General features: G+C 33.2%; 1 protein-coding gene across 1 annotated transcript in view; it reads right to left on the bottom strand.

The window, feature by feature from the left end:
- The window catches only part of LOC145290283 (uncharacterized), a 42,680-nt gene extending 28,018 nt beyond the window's left edge, over positions 1 to 14,662 (bottom strand). The window contains exons 1-2 of the mRNA XM_080136473.1: positions 14,542 to 14,662; positions 3,668 to 4,006 (exon numbers count right to left, since the gene is read on the bottom strand). Coding sequence (XP_079992599.1) covers positions 3,668 to 4,006; positions 14,542 to 14,635 — 433 coding nt within the window. The 5' untranslated portion in view covers positions 14,636 to 14,662. The remainder of the gene's footprint in view (positions 1 to 3,667; positions 4,007 to 14,541) is intronic.
- Positions 14,663 to 15,046: the final 384 nt, after the last annotated feature.

The raw sequence follows: 15,046 nt of genomic DNA on the forward strand, positions 1-15,046 counted from the left end.
CTTTTAAAGTAAAATATATATGCGGGTGACATATTTGACTTTCGTAGCTAGATAAATACCAGGCTTCCACGATACAAGACTAGATATAGAAGCCTCTGTTCAGTCTCGAAAGACAATGGATAACCCTGTAAGAGTAGCTGTGCGTGTAATTGTGAGGCAAGGGTTGTGCAATTACCATCCACGCGTCTCCTGAATCGGCACTGCTTGATTCCAGTGATAAGGAGAGATCCAGCAACGTTGAACCTGGTCAGTACTAAAATGGGTGACTATTTGGAAATTTCAGGTGCCATATGTGCTCTTCGCTTATCTCGGCATTGTTTCCAGTCGTCCTGAAGACTAGATAATTTGTTCCTAAATACATTTAATATTTAAAATACGTTGCATGATGGTTAATCTTAAGTATAATTTGAATCAGAATTATATGCCTACGTTTTTATAACTAAACTAGATGAATATCCGTCCTAGTTCGGATAAACTTAATCCACCAAACAAAAGAGTTTTTCGCCACTTTTAAGTCGCGGAAAGCTCTTCTGTTTGATGGATTAAGTGTCCTATTGCGAATATTAATTAAGATATAATAGTGCAAACATTTTTGTCTAGACCCCTTATTTTAATTTTGCTCAAAATCCATTACATTATCCTGGTTCGTACTTAAATGAGTACACTTATAGTTAACAAGTTTTTGACTTGAAGTACTATTTTTTCTTCTTACATCAAGTGACTTCATGCCTTGTCTGGAGCGATTTCTATAAAAACAATAATTTCAACCTCTGAATATTGAAGGTTAATCTCTCCTTGTCTTTACAGCTCCTGTCTAACATAAGAAACTTTGCTAGTCTTTCCGCCATGTTGTGCTCGACTATTCAATCTCTAATTCCATAATGCTGTATAAACTTCTGCGAAAGAACTTCTCTTACTACTAACACTGCAAAAACTCCCCTTTCTTCCTCTGTGTATTTAAAATCAAACCGAACTTCTTTAAATAAAGTTTCCTTCTACGAACCTCCCATCACTTTATCAAGGAAATATTTCCCTAGAGACTAAAATGAGGTCTTCAAGTTAAATATCAATAAATATCTGTCGAGTCGCCCTCTGAATTAATCAATCATAGTTCTCAATGCTTTTATAGAACTATTTTATCATTCAAGTGAAAATCTTACTAACTCATATCCTCGAGTAGTAGTGGCCTTGCTAAGTTGGGAACTATTAGTTTTAAAACGTGTGGTTTAATGGCGCCCCTGATGTATGATTTGTATTAGCATTCGATGTTTGTATTTTACTTGGGGATCACCGCTTATCAAGACCCTGAAGCAACTCTAAAATATAAGTTAAGTATCAGGTAGATGGTGAGACAACGTGATCAGTAATGGCTGAACTTTGGCAGAGCTACATTATTTAAGGTACCGGTTCAACAGGAACTTATTCACATCAGATTTGATGCTATAATCAGTCGGGAAGCAGGTTCTTGATATCTGGAAACATCGCAGACAGATATATGGATGTTGCGCAGAGTATTTCTAGTCCTGTGAGTAAATTCGGGGGGGGGGGCGGGATAGACGGCCATTATTACACAGGTTGGAGTTTGATGCGAACTCCTTAGCAAAGAGTTTGGCGTTGTTGGATAATGAAAAAATCACATCAGGTCCGTTGATGATGTGTGAGATTGAAGATATGCATATGTTCCAAAACATTTTGTTATGCGCCAAAACTCGTGGGAACTTAGCGTCTGCTTAACTACATTAGACTTGGAAGTTAGGACAAAAGACTCTCACGTTTTCTATAACTTTTTTGCAGTGTTTGCTGGCAGTCCTATAGAAGGTTTTAGTTTCTAGACATCTGGTTCATTTAAAGCAATTAAAATACTGCTTTCTGTATGCAATTTCAACGGCACATTAAGAGATGTACCATAGTTGGCTATTTGATTTAAGGTAAAAAATTTTAAGGTACACAACTGTTTATACCAACAGTTAGCTAATCTATGTTGAATGCTATAGAGGACATATCTTTTTTGAACAGGGTTCAGAGCAGGTGGTCAGAAAACGATCTAGAATGCTTGAAAATTGTCGATCAACATCGGGAAGCGAGTGAGTTCGTTCACAATCTGTGTTAGATCATAGACAAGGGAGAAATCTTGACAGAGCCTCTTTTCATAATCCGTCTTGTTTTATTTGACCAGCTATTCAACGTTGAAATCTCCGCAGACGTGAGTGCGTGAGTGTTGAAAGAGTGATGGACAGACAGGATTTGATCAATTTTCTCCGCGATACTCTCAAAGATAGTGACTCTATTCTTATGAGGACGGTATATGGCAAATAAGAAAGCGGTGCTATGAGAAAGTGTTACTCAGAAGAACATAAAAAGTAGTTCAAGATCTTATTTGGAAATTCTCTGCCGCAAGAAAAACTATTCCTAATATAAGCACATGCTTCATGTTCGTGGCGATGTTATTTTAAAAGAAAATAAAAGCATATGAGCATGATTCCAACATTTGAAAATTGTAAGTGAAATTGCAATTACCTTTTTTTCTTTGATTACGTCATCAAAAATGGATTTATAATTATTCACATTTGCTTCAATTTTCTTTTAAAATTGATAGGTGCTTTTTCTTATGATGAGTTCAAGGCGAAATAAATTCATTAATTAATATATATAGATTTTGTGCTACGAAACAGGTGCTGTCAAGAATTGTGGAATAAACGGTAAAATGGTCAAAACCTTGTAATTTGGAATATAGATTTTTTGTCATATATATATATATATATATATATATATATATATATATATAGTGCATAAACACATTGAGCTTAACTCAAAATTAACGGTGAATGGGTTTAAAATAACAATCTAAACCCGTTAAACGAAAACGGTATACATTGAAAGTAACGACATTTCAAAAACAAACTTAATATATATATATATATATATATATATATAAGATATGCTACATACGTTAATAGAAACATAATTTTGTAGGCTACATTCTAAAGATAAGCTACATACTATAACAGTACCAAAAATGCATATACTACACACCAACACGTGCCAATATAAAAATATATAAGTTCTCCTGTTATGTTATTTTTAACTGCCACATTTTACTGATGTAATTACTAGCGCCACAGCGCTTCTATAATTATATATATATATATATATATATATATATATATATATATATATACACATATATAGATATAGTAATTTATAAAATATATATAGCGATTAACTACACTGAATATTCGGCGTTTCATCCACTCTAGGATTCGTCAGGCTTATGCGCATAATATTCAGTGTAGCTTAATCGCCATATATATTTTATTAATAAATAACTAACTCTACCTACGTATTGAGCACTTTTGAAGTAAATACTTAAAGTTTACGCATAAATCTATACTTTCGTATATTAATTTTATGTGAGTAAATGAAGTAGTTATATATATATATATATATATATATATATATATATATATATATATATATATATATATTAAAATAAGTCGCATGCATTAACAGAAACATCATTGTGTAGGCTACATTCAGTAGATAAACAAAATACTATAAATGTACGGATAATTGTTGTATATATTACATGCCAACGCGTGACAATCCAAAAATAGGACACACGTACTGCTTGTACTGCATACAATGATAATTATTGAAATCAATTCACCTTGTTCTGTTTCATAGTAAGTCGTTGATGATGGAATATCTAATTTTTCCACTCTCAGTTTGTCTTTCATGGAGTGGAAAACATGACAATTTCCATTGTCAAATGTCCAAATATGGCAGAAGGTCTTGAGTGCACAAAATTTAAAACATGTGGCTCGATCCGTCGCGTTCCTCGGTGGATAAAACGGCTCAACACCCGTTTGCATAAAAATGTTATATCCAGGTGGGAGGACTTCGTATTGCTTTCGAGAACAGTCTGCTGTCATGTAGAATGGACATTGCAGTAGAATAAAGATTAATTTCAAGATAGGTTGACACTTCACAATTTCCATAGTCGAACCTGAAATGAAAATATTTAATACAAATTAATCATCAGTTTAATAATTGAAAAACAAATTAAACTAATCTTATTCGTTTTCTTTATTTTTTTTTCCATCCACTTATTGTCGTGGAACGGGTTGTACACTACACCGAAATCTTATGACAACGGAGATTTATTTAAAAAACATGTTTTTCTTTGTTACATTAACATGGTAGTATTCTATACTAGTAGGGAGACCCAAAGTTATCAAGGGTTGAATAAGGACCATCGAATGTTCTACGCTTCGAATACTTTTATTGTCATTGAAATCGGTGAAATCGCCCATTTTCCGATGAAACCGATTGCACCGGGAGAAAGTTTCACATGCCTCCCCGCAATGACTTAATCAACAATATATTGTAGTCTACATTGCGTTATTAAAAACCTACTGTTGATTTTATTTTATATGATTTTATGTAATGTCTTCAATGAAAGTTTAAAATGCAAACGTCTAGTATCGTGGTTCAAATGTGGTTCAAATGTGTATAAAAAGAAACGCTAATTTAGAACACGCTCTTGTACTATCAAAGAACGTACTGTTGATTTAATACGCTATGCCATTCTGCTTGTGCGGTGATAAAACTTTTCAACTGCAATTGTGATGTTAGGCTATATATGGGTGTTAACTTTGGTTAAAATCAGACTTTTTTCTTTAATCAGATTTTTTCGATAATCGATTTTCGATATTTATCGGAGCCATCCCGATACAAAACCTATCTAAGAACACTGCCAGACACATAAATTACATTTGTATGAAATGTTAAAAGCTGATCTCGTTGTATCAGAGTTTATAGTGATCGAACTCATACACAGACATACACACACAGTTCCTTTTATATATAAGTAGAGATTTTAGAGCAATATGATATTGTATTATAGATTATATTTAATATAGCCCAGGTTACTCAACCTTACGCCTAACAGTTGTCCTAAAATAAACCGTCTTTTTGTATTTTCATGCAAAAAGCACTTATTTTGTTAACGTAGGAAAGGAAACCGGTTTAAAATACATAATCGTTTATTTTCAGCAGTTTTATATTCTTTTTTTTTTACACAGTGATCACCACTTATCAAGGCCCGGAAGCCACTCAGGGATAAGGGTTATTGCAAGTACATTACGTTAGTGTGGAGATTTGATGAAGTGTTTACTTAAGGGGCGGTTCATTAGGAATTTGTTAACGTTGGACTTGAACACATCCAAGTTGTAGTCCGGTGGGAAGCAGGCAGACGGAACAGAGTTTCACTGGCGTGCAGTTCTAAGAAAGAAGCTTTGTTCATGGAATCTGCGTTTTGATTTAGGCACAGATATAGAGTGGGGGAAATTTTTCACAGTGGATTCAGCTAGACGGGTGTTTTTCGTGAAAGATTGGCGAGGGGGGACCAGAGATTGGAGTTCAGACGAGCACCTGCCATGGAAATAACGATAAAACAAGGATAGACTCGCAACGTCTCTTCTGTGGGAGAGAGGTTGCAGGGCAGAGAAAAGGGCATCCCCCACTAAGGCACGAAGTCTATTTTGTACTCTGTCAAGGCAGGATAGGCTGTTTTATTTAAAGAAAAAGTTAATTCACCGCGTTTATTTTGCCGTTGAAAACATTTTGTTCGATAAGTCTTTTCTATTTTAAATTTGTTATTAAAATGTTAGAATGATCCAATTCCGTATTAAAAGTAATACAAGACATGATTAAACATGAAACCATGTAACGTTTTATGTTTCACATGTCCTGTCTTTAGTTCATGACTACAACATCATTTTTCCCGCGGGTTTCAGCTGTGAGAATATGTAAGTTTTAATTTGCACAAAAGTACTTTCTTTTCTTTCTTTTATACAAGGTTCATTTCTAATTGATAGTTATTAAGTTGCTTTACTACGACACTATTTCCAGACTAGTTTTGTTGTGTTATTCATCAGACTAGGCGGCCCGCTAGTCGAGGGTTGTTTGAATCCGTACAATTATGCGTGCCTCCACAATCAGACGTAAACACAAAAAAGTCTCTTGTACTTTTAAATAACAAATAAGGAATGAGTAGAAAAACAATGTTTATTTTCCAGTGACAACACTGACAGAAAGAAGGGGCGACAGGGTGGTGGTGTGTTTGCAAAATGGCAGAGATATAATGTGTCCGCTTTCCTTCCGCAGTCGCTTCTTCTCTCGCTGTCTGGCTGTCTTTCTTTTATTGGGTCGGATAAGGTCAGAAAATTCCTCCCTGCCTTTTTTGTTGATTATCTGAAATATCGGTCAGTCCCGCTGATACCTATTCTCAGAAATTCTGCGTCACCATTTTCAACTTCTTTGGCGTGATTCCTGGCGCACCTCGACCCACTATCGCTGTCCTGGCCGACGCTCTTGAGTCCGGTCTCTATTAACGTTATTGATTCTCGAAGGAACATTTATGACCGAAGAACCTTACATTGAAATGTTATCACCCATACCAATATAAAATTTATTGATATTTGGATGCTTTTTTGTTGAAATTGTGGCTTTACAAACTACAGAGTTTATTCAATAATTCCCATGAAGTGGACAATCTCTTTTATTCAAGCATTTACATGATTTAGTTAAACTATTTATGTTTGATCCGTATATATTGTTTAAAATATTTTATATTGTGTTATTTATTTTTCTAGATTGTGGCTACAGCTATAACTCAATTTTACTGTGTTCTTAAAAATTATGTAATATATTATTAGGCGGGAATTGTAGCCTTATAATTGGTATAATTGAAAGGGAGTAAAACATATAATAGTTTTTTCTACTATTTTGGGTTTTGTTCATACAGGATGTATGTTGAAATATTCTCGTTGTGTGTTTTCATATCCAGTTTTCTTCAAGGCTTTGCTATTCAAAGTTTTGTGTGAGTTAAAATGTTCAGGTTAGAAGAGTTGTCGCTAATTCTTTTGGTGATTGATTTATGGATATGTACTATAGAGTTAGGGTTATTGGAAAGTGGATCTACATAAATTGGGTTAACTGTATCCTTTTCTGATGGTTCATATATTTTTCTTTTTAAGTCTAGGGTTACATCTAAGAAGTTAACTGTACTTAATGTTTGAAACGATTTTTGCTTTAAATTTAATTCTTATCAATTCTTTGAGGATTACATTTATGTTTCCACATTTTAAGCCGTTGGAATAATTTACAACTATGAGTTATCGTCTCTATAGATTCCAATAGTCTCTACTTAAACGTTCTTTGTTAGGTTATATAGAATGTAGAGACCTACCAAATTGTGTCATCTCAGCTGAATTCAGGAAGCCCATAAGAACGTAAAATTGGCTGACCTGATCTTTCGTTGGTCTATGTGAAATGTTATAATTTAACATCTAAAGAATTAACTTGAGCCTTGCCTTGTCTACCAGGTGTCAGTTACCTCGGTATAGATTTAAAATAAATACCGCCGATGTTTTAATAAAAGCATGCATCGGAATGCCTACCAGAAAATAAAGAATTACGTTTTTTTAATATGTTCAAAGAAAACAGAGGGGGGAAAAATGAGTGTAAATTGTAAAGACGATGTGCCCCTTACGTTGTGGATTCTAAAAATATCTTTTGTGTTGGAAAAAATAATTGTATTGTTTATTGAACATAGAAGTATCCAGACAGTGTATGTTTGTCACATTTGGGATGGTGCACCCTCTACTAGTTTCTCGCTCCTGGACAGGGTTCAAAAGAGAGTCGCCAACCTGGTAGATCCTGAACTGTCAACTAAGCTCCAGTCTCTGTATCACTGACGAAATTTTGCATCCCTCTGTCCGTTCTACAAGTATTTTAATAGTGGATGCTCTGACAAACTACAAGCCCTTGTACACCCTCGACGTAAATACCCTCGACGTAAATACCCTCGACAAACCTGAAAATCAGAAAAACCCCACCACTACACAGATTAGTCCTGAGACGATGGCATCATAACGAACGAATATATGTTACACTATACGACACTTTCAAACGAGGAAGTAATCTCCTAGAGTGCGGTCTTATAATAATAGATCAAATACTATAATAATTGTTACCTTCCCTGATTTGTGTATTGAAATATTGTACAATAGCATATTAATAAATGTAATAGAAGAGTTTCAACTTTAAACTGACAGACAAAAATCATCAATAGTAAGAGATATATACATGTAAAAAGCGATAGCGTCCACAAGCGTGTTTGAAAGAGAATGAATTGAATATCGATATCACATTACTCTATTTTCATAAAATATGCATTTGTTTTGATGGTCTGGTGCTTTTTGTATGCACTTTTACTATTGTGCCATGTTTACTACGAACATTGAACACTACTATCTTATACATGCGAAAAGTGTAAAGATCAAACAATGCGTCAGTATACACACACACACACACACACACACACATATATATATATATACAGAGAGAGAGAGAGAGAGAGAGAGAGTCAGAGAGAGAAAGAAAGAGATAAGTAGATAGATATGAATATACATATACACAAAAATACATAAGAACATACATAGATAGATATGTATATATAGATATATATGCATATATAGAAATAAATATTTATATATACACACGTATTCATACATATATATAGATATGTATATATATATATATATAAATACATATACATACATATACATGTGTAGATAAACAGATAGATTGATATATATATATATATGTACATATATATATATGCATATATATATATATATATATATATATATTATACACACACACATATATATAGAGAGTTAATCTTGTTATTGTTTTTATTAATGATAGTAACAGTGTTGGAAAGCCGCCGTTGTATTAAATTTACTTGTCTGGATAATTTTGCTTCTTTTAAAAGGTATATATATATATATATATATATATATATATATATATATATATATATATAAATATATATATATATATATATATATATATATTGTTTTGAAAAAAGAAACAACTGAATGAAATTATGGAATAATCAACGTTTCGTCCCTATTTCAGAGGACATCTTCAGGATATTAAAAGGAAAAATGCAAGAAAAGAAAAAGATCATAGACCATACGAAAATGAGAAGAAAAACAGTGTTTGAATCCTACCCATATCGGGAAAGACAAACATATGTGTGTGTATGGGAAGGCTAGATTGTTCAATGTCTATATATATAAAAAGTGTACATATTTATTTAACGCATTTTTAAAAGTTTATATAGTGTATATAAAAAGCTTATATAGTGTATATAAAACGCCTATGTGTAAGCGTGAGAAGGGGTGCGTGTGTGTGTGTGTGTGTGTGTGTGAGAGAGAGAGAGAGAGAGTTTGTCTCTTTGGCAGAAGTAAGTTCTGATAGATGTGGGCTGAGGTTTTATACCGTGAATTGTGAGAACATCAGTTATGAATTCTTTCTTTGAACTTAACTTTCTAATAATACCAACATATTTAACTGCAAGACATTTCAGCGCAACGACGAAAATGGGCGAACGAATAAGGTTAAGCAGCGACATCCTGAGGCCGTTTACTGGAGAAGGCAATGTGGTCGCGTGGCTTAACAAGTGAAAGTTGGTAGCAAAGCTTCAGAAGATTAAAAACATAGCCACATTGATCACAGTGTATTTGGAAGGTCTATCTAGAATTGGGAAAGACAGATAGACCATTGCTGCGAATATTAAGAACCGATTAAAGACCGCATTTTCAGAGAACGCGTTTAAGGCTTATAATAAGCTCAGAAAAGTGACCTGGACTGGAGAGTCGGTGGATGTATATGCTACAGAAATAAGACGGCTAGCGGAATTGGCTCGATATGCGGCATGCAGCCTTGAGAAGACTGTTAAACTGGCTTTCGTAAGTGGTTTTCCTGACCGCATCTCTATGGAACTGCAACAACTTACTGAAATTGAAACCATGGAGGTGGAGGAGATTTTGAGGCATGCCAGAGTGCTGGCAAAACATCCCGGTCAACTAGGGGCAGTCGCAGCTTCTGCGGCACAAATCAAAGCAGAGAGGAACGAACATTAACGAAATAAAGTCGTAGATTTAGCGGTAAATGTTTCATATGTCAAGGACCACACCTGATGAGAGACTTTAGGGAGCCGCGACCAGACAATGATCTGTTTTTGGTGTGGCCAAGTGGGGCACATTAGTAGGAATTGATCTTCGCTTCCGGGAAACGAGTAAAGGGGTGCTATTGCACCAGTAGTCACCCCTTTTATACTGGAAAGGTATGAGAGCTTGTTATCACAGATAGTAGTCACTATAAACGGGAAGAGGGCTAGAGCCTTTGCCGATATCGGATGTACAACAACGCTTCTTACTACAAATGTCGCCAACTCTTGGAATGGAAGCAGTAACAGTAGAGTAGTAAATGCGAGAGAAGTGAAATGTTGTAGAGAGGCCGATGCTGAGATCGTGATGGGGAATATGCCTCTGCGACTAAAAGTAATTGTGCTGAATAGGCTTATTGCAGAAATTGACGTGGTACTGGGCCTGGATGTGGAAGAAGCTACCATTGCTAAAGTCCAGGTGAAGTTTGGCGATCAGAGTGCACCAAGAATGACAAGGAGGGCAACCAGGAGCAATATCACCTAACCGTCAAAACGCAGGCCATATCTGATTGAGGATGAGGACTTTTGGGCCTACTTTGATGGTGATAAATAGACGATATAGTGAGGATGAACCACAGAACCACCTGTGTTGACACATCAGATTAACTGATACAAAAGCACGCTGACAGGAGATATAGGTTCGCAGTTTCAGAATGGTTAGATGAAGGTATACTGATTTTGTGGTCAGGGAATATCGAAGGATTTTTGCCACTCATTGCTGTGGTCCAACCTATTAAGAAGAAAGTTATACCAGTGTTGGATTTCCGGAAGTTAAACAAGTATGTAGCTTGTTACACAAAAGATGAAATCGACGTGTGTGAAGAAGTCATGAGGGGCTGGAGAAGAATGGAACGGGCAACTAAAATCGTGGACCTAAAGTCGGCCTATTTCCAAATCCATGTAGACAAAAAGCTATGACGGTATCAAATAGTAGTGTATAAAAGTCAAGCTTATTGGGTGACCAGACTGGGATTTGGACTGAATTCTGCACTGAAAATCATGACAGCAGTTCTTAAGACTGTGTTTGTCAAAGATAATGCGGTGAGGAGAGGTACCTGCTCTTACATCGATGATGTACTGGTGGATGAGATCGAAGAGGGTGATAGATCATGTCAAAGCATATAGATTGTGAATGAGATTAAGACTACAGCGCAATAAGGCAGGAAAGTTAATGTTTGGACGGGGAAACAAGTTCCTCGAAGCCAAGGATGGCCTGACCAAGAGAGAGCTTTCTGTTTTCGTTGTTTTATATATATATATATATATATATATATATATATATATATATATATATATATACTTGTTTATTGTTATATAAACATGGTCACATCCTGCTGCTACAAATAGCCACTTGTTTCAATCAAACAACAGATATCATCAGGCAGCGACTTGACTATTCAAAAGTTCAATGATTATTCATTGAACTTTTGAATAGTCAAGTCGCTGCCTGATGATATCTGTTGTTTGATTGAAACAAGTGGCTATTTGTAGCAGCAGGATGTGACCATGTTTATATAACAATAAACAAGTATTATCAGCTCTTTTTATTGAGCACTATCTAACAACCTCGTTGAATTCATTAGTCCATTACTTTTGAATAAAAAAACCCGAGTATATATATATATATATATATATATATATATATATATATATATATATATATATAAGCCAATAAAATAGCTGCTAAAAGGTCAAAATTGAACAAAATAGAATTTAACATGCGTAAGTCGACTTTAAGTGCTCTTGTACACATGCATAAAGATACGGTCCGTTCATTTTTAACATTTTTTCATCAGTCTCACAATAGCTTAAACGGCTCTATAATAATCAATACGAAATTTGTATACATTAACGAAGAGAAACATATAAGACAAAGAAAGATAGAGAAACACACAGAAATTAGTTCAATGAACTAAAATATATAAGAAGGCTTTTGTTATGCGTAATCATTATTAGATGAATTATTGGCTCAATTACACATTCTCACACTTAAACAATTGTTTACAAAATCAATCAATATTGAAATTTCGGTCACTATAGGATATGATCAGACATGTATTAAAGATAGGAGCACTAGTGACTTAATAAATACAGGAGCGTCTTATAGAACCGAGGATACTGAGGTAAATTTTATACTTCTGATTAATTTTACGTATGTATATATGTATATGTGTGTATATATATGCACACGCACACATATATATATACACACATATATATATATATATATATATATATATATATATATATATATATATATGATTACTTCATTTAATTACATAAATTAATATACGAAAATATAATTTTATGCGTAAATTTTCAGTATTTACTTCCACATTGCTCAATACATAGGTAGAGCTAGGCAGTAAGTTATGAAAATATATATGGCAATTAAGCTACTCAGAATATTGTACGTTTCATTCTCGTGAGAATTCGTCAGGCTGACGAATTCTTGCAAAAATGAAATGCGGAATATTCTGTGTAGCTTAATTGCCATATATATTTTCATAACTTTCTCTCTCTCTCCCTCTGTCTCTCCCTCTGTCTCTCTCTCTTACTCTCTCTCTCTCTCTCTCTCTCTCTCTCTCTCTCTCTCTCTCTCTCTCTCTCTCTATATATATATATATATATATATATATATATATATATATAAACAAAAGAAGGAATTATAACTATCGGGTGCTTTTATAAATGCATTATTTTAGTAAATGTATTTCAAAGTCTTAATTGAATGTGTCATTACAAAATTTACTGAGGTTGTAATAATGTTGTTGGCATACAAAATATTAAAATGTTATCATTGGGAGATATTTGAGTAAAACAGAAGGAAAATTCAATTTTCCATCTCTAGGGATCTCCCCAATTAAAACAGCGTTTTTTAATCACTTCGGAAAACAATAAGATTTGTTCGATAAAATCAAAAGAAAGCACTAAAAAATTATGAACATAATTTTATTGAAGTTAAAGTTAAATACGCATTCTTCGTGCATGTAAAACAAACTGGAGTAAAATAATAAGTTGTTAAGATCAGCAAACCGCACAAATTCATCTGTTATTTTATACATTAATGGAGCGGCGTCCCCGTCGGTGATCTCCGCAAATGGTTTCATGAACGCTGTTCTTCGTAACACATTTCACGGAAAAGAGCATTTGGAACCAGATGTATTTTCAATAAAAAAATTTCTATAAAGCATATTCAGCCTAAGAAAAGTATTATATTTCATTTAAAAGAACATTAAGTAAAATAGTTAATTCATGGAGGTAATAGTATGAACATAGTTTAAAAATTGAAATTATACTATAAAAAAAAATAGTATAATAAAGGTAAAAAGAGGGTGATAGAGAGGTATGTTAATGTGCGAAATAAATAGCAAAAACAAATTAATTACGTATCGCTGTAATTAATTTGTTTTGTTAATCTCTCTGGTATTATTGGACTTCTTAACAGTATGGACTTCTTGACATTATGGTATATATATATATATATATATATATATATATATATATATATATATATATATATATATATACAAATATATATGTATATATATGTATATATATATACAAATATATATGTATATATATATGTATATATATATATACAAATATATATGTATATATATATATATATATGTATATATATGCATATATACATATGCATATATGTATATATATGCATATATATATATATATATATATATATATATATATATATATATATATATATATATATATATATATATATATATAGTCCAACTAAAAAATTTGGTATTTGGAACATGGAAAATTATTATACTACTCTATATATGCTCTGGACCCCAACAAAAAGGCATTCATTGAGCTTTGAATTTTTTTTAAATTTACAAAATGTATATATTTAAAAAAAAAAGATATTAGTGATGGGACGATGCAATATTTTTCCCGATTCCGATAAAATTACCGATTCTTTTATAAATTACAGATTCTGATACGATTTCCGATTTCGATTCATTTCAAATGTTTATCTATTTATGTATACAGCTCTTAAGTTATCGTTGTTTTGTTAATATTTTCGAATTACTCATGTAATATGTGCATTCATTTTCGTTAATTCAAAAATACAATTGTGAAGATTGGGGATGATTTATAGATTTAATTTTACTGTTAATTTAAAATCCACAAATACTTACATTTATCGTTGGTACCAACAATGGAAAACAATTATTTAAACAAAAACAAGCAATAAAACAATTTTAAAAATCGTTTTGTTTTGGCATCAAAAATAGGCACGAATTCATTCGATTCCGATACGGACTCTGATACCAAAAATTTCGATTTTTCCGATCCCCTATTCCGATTAATCGTCCCAAGACTAATATATATATGTGTGTATATTAATAGTAGAAGGAAGATTGCTTTACTATTTTCATACATTAGCATAAAAGGTTTCTTGCTGTAATGAATTGAATTATACTTACCTAGGCGTCGTTTTCCAGTGTTGATAAATAAAACAGAATGTCTGTAATGATATTTATTCCTACTGATCGACGAATTTGGTTTCAATCGAAACATCTAGCCTCTGACCAAAGCCGTAGCTTGTACTTGTTTAGACTTGTTGAAAACAATAGAAAGGGTATTAACATACCACATTGAAATATGACCCATCACGTAAGTATGTAATATTGCATCAATTTATCTCTTTATAAAGATAAAATAAATAATAAACATACATGCACACATACATATATTCATACATATGTATACAGACATGTATGTATGTATATATATGCACACACACACACATACATACAAACACACACATAGGTGAAGTGTAATTAATGACGTTTAACGAGGTGAATACAAAAGTGATCAATAGCGAAGTGGAGCAGGGTAAACTCTTTATTTGTTTTTACATAAGTAGTAATATTTTGCTACACAGTCCTGAGCATGTTCCGGTCAGCTAGTTACCAGTAATTAACTTCA

Source organism: Euprymna scolopes, chromosome 2 (genome assembly GCF_053919585.1).
Source record: "Euprymna scolopes isolate OS-2025 chromosome 2, ASM5391958v1, whole genome shotgun sequence".
NCBI classification, from domain to species: Eukaryota; Metazoa; Mollusca; class Cephalopoda; order Sepiida; family Sepiolidae; genus Euprymna; species Euprymna scolopes.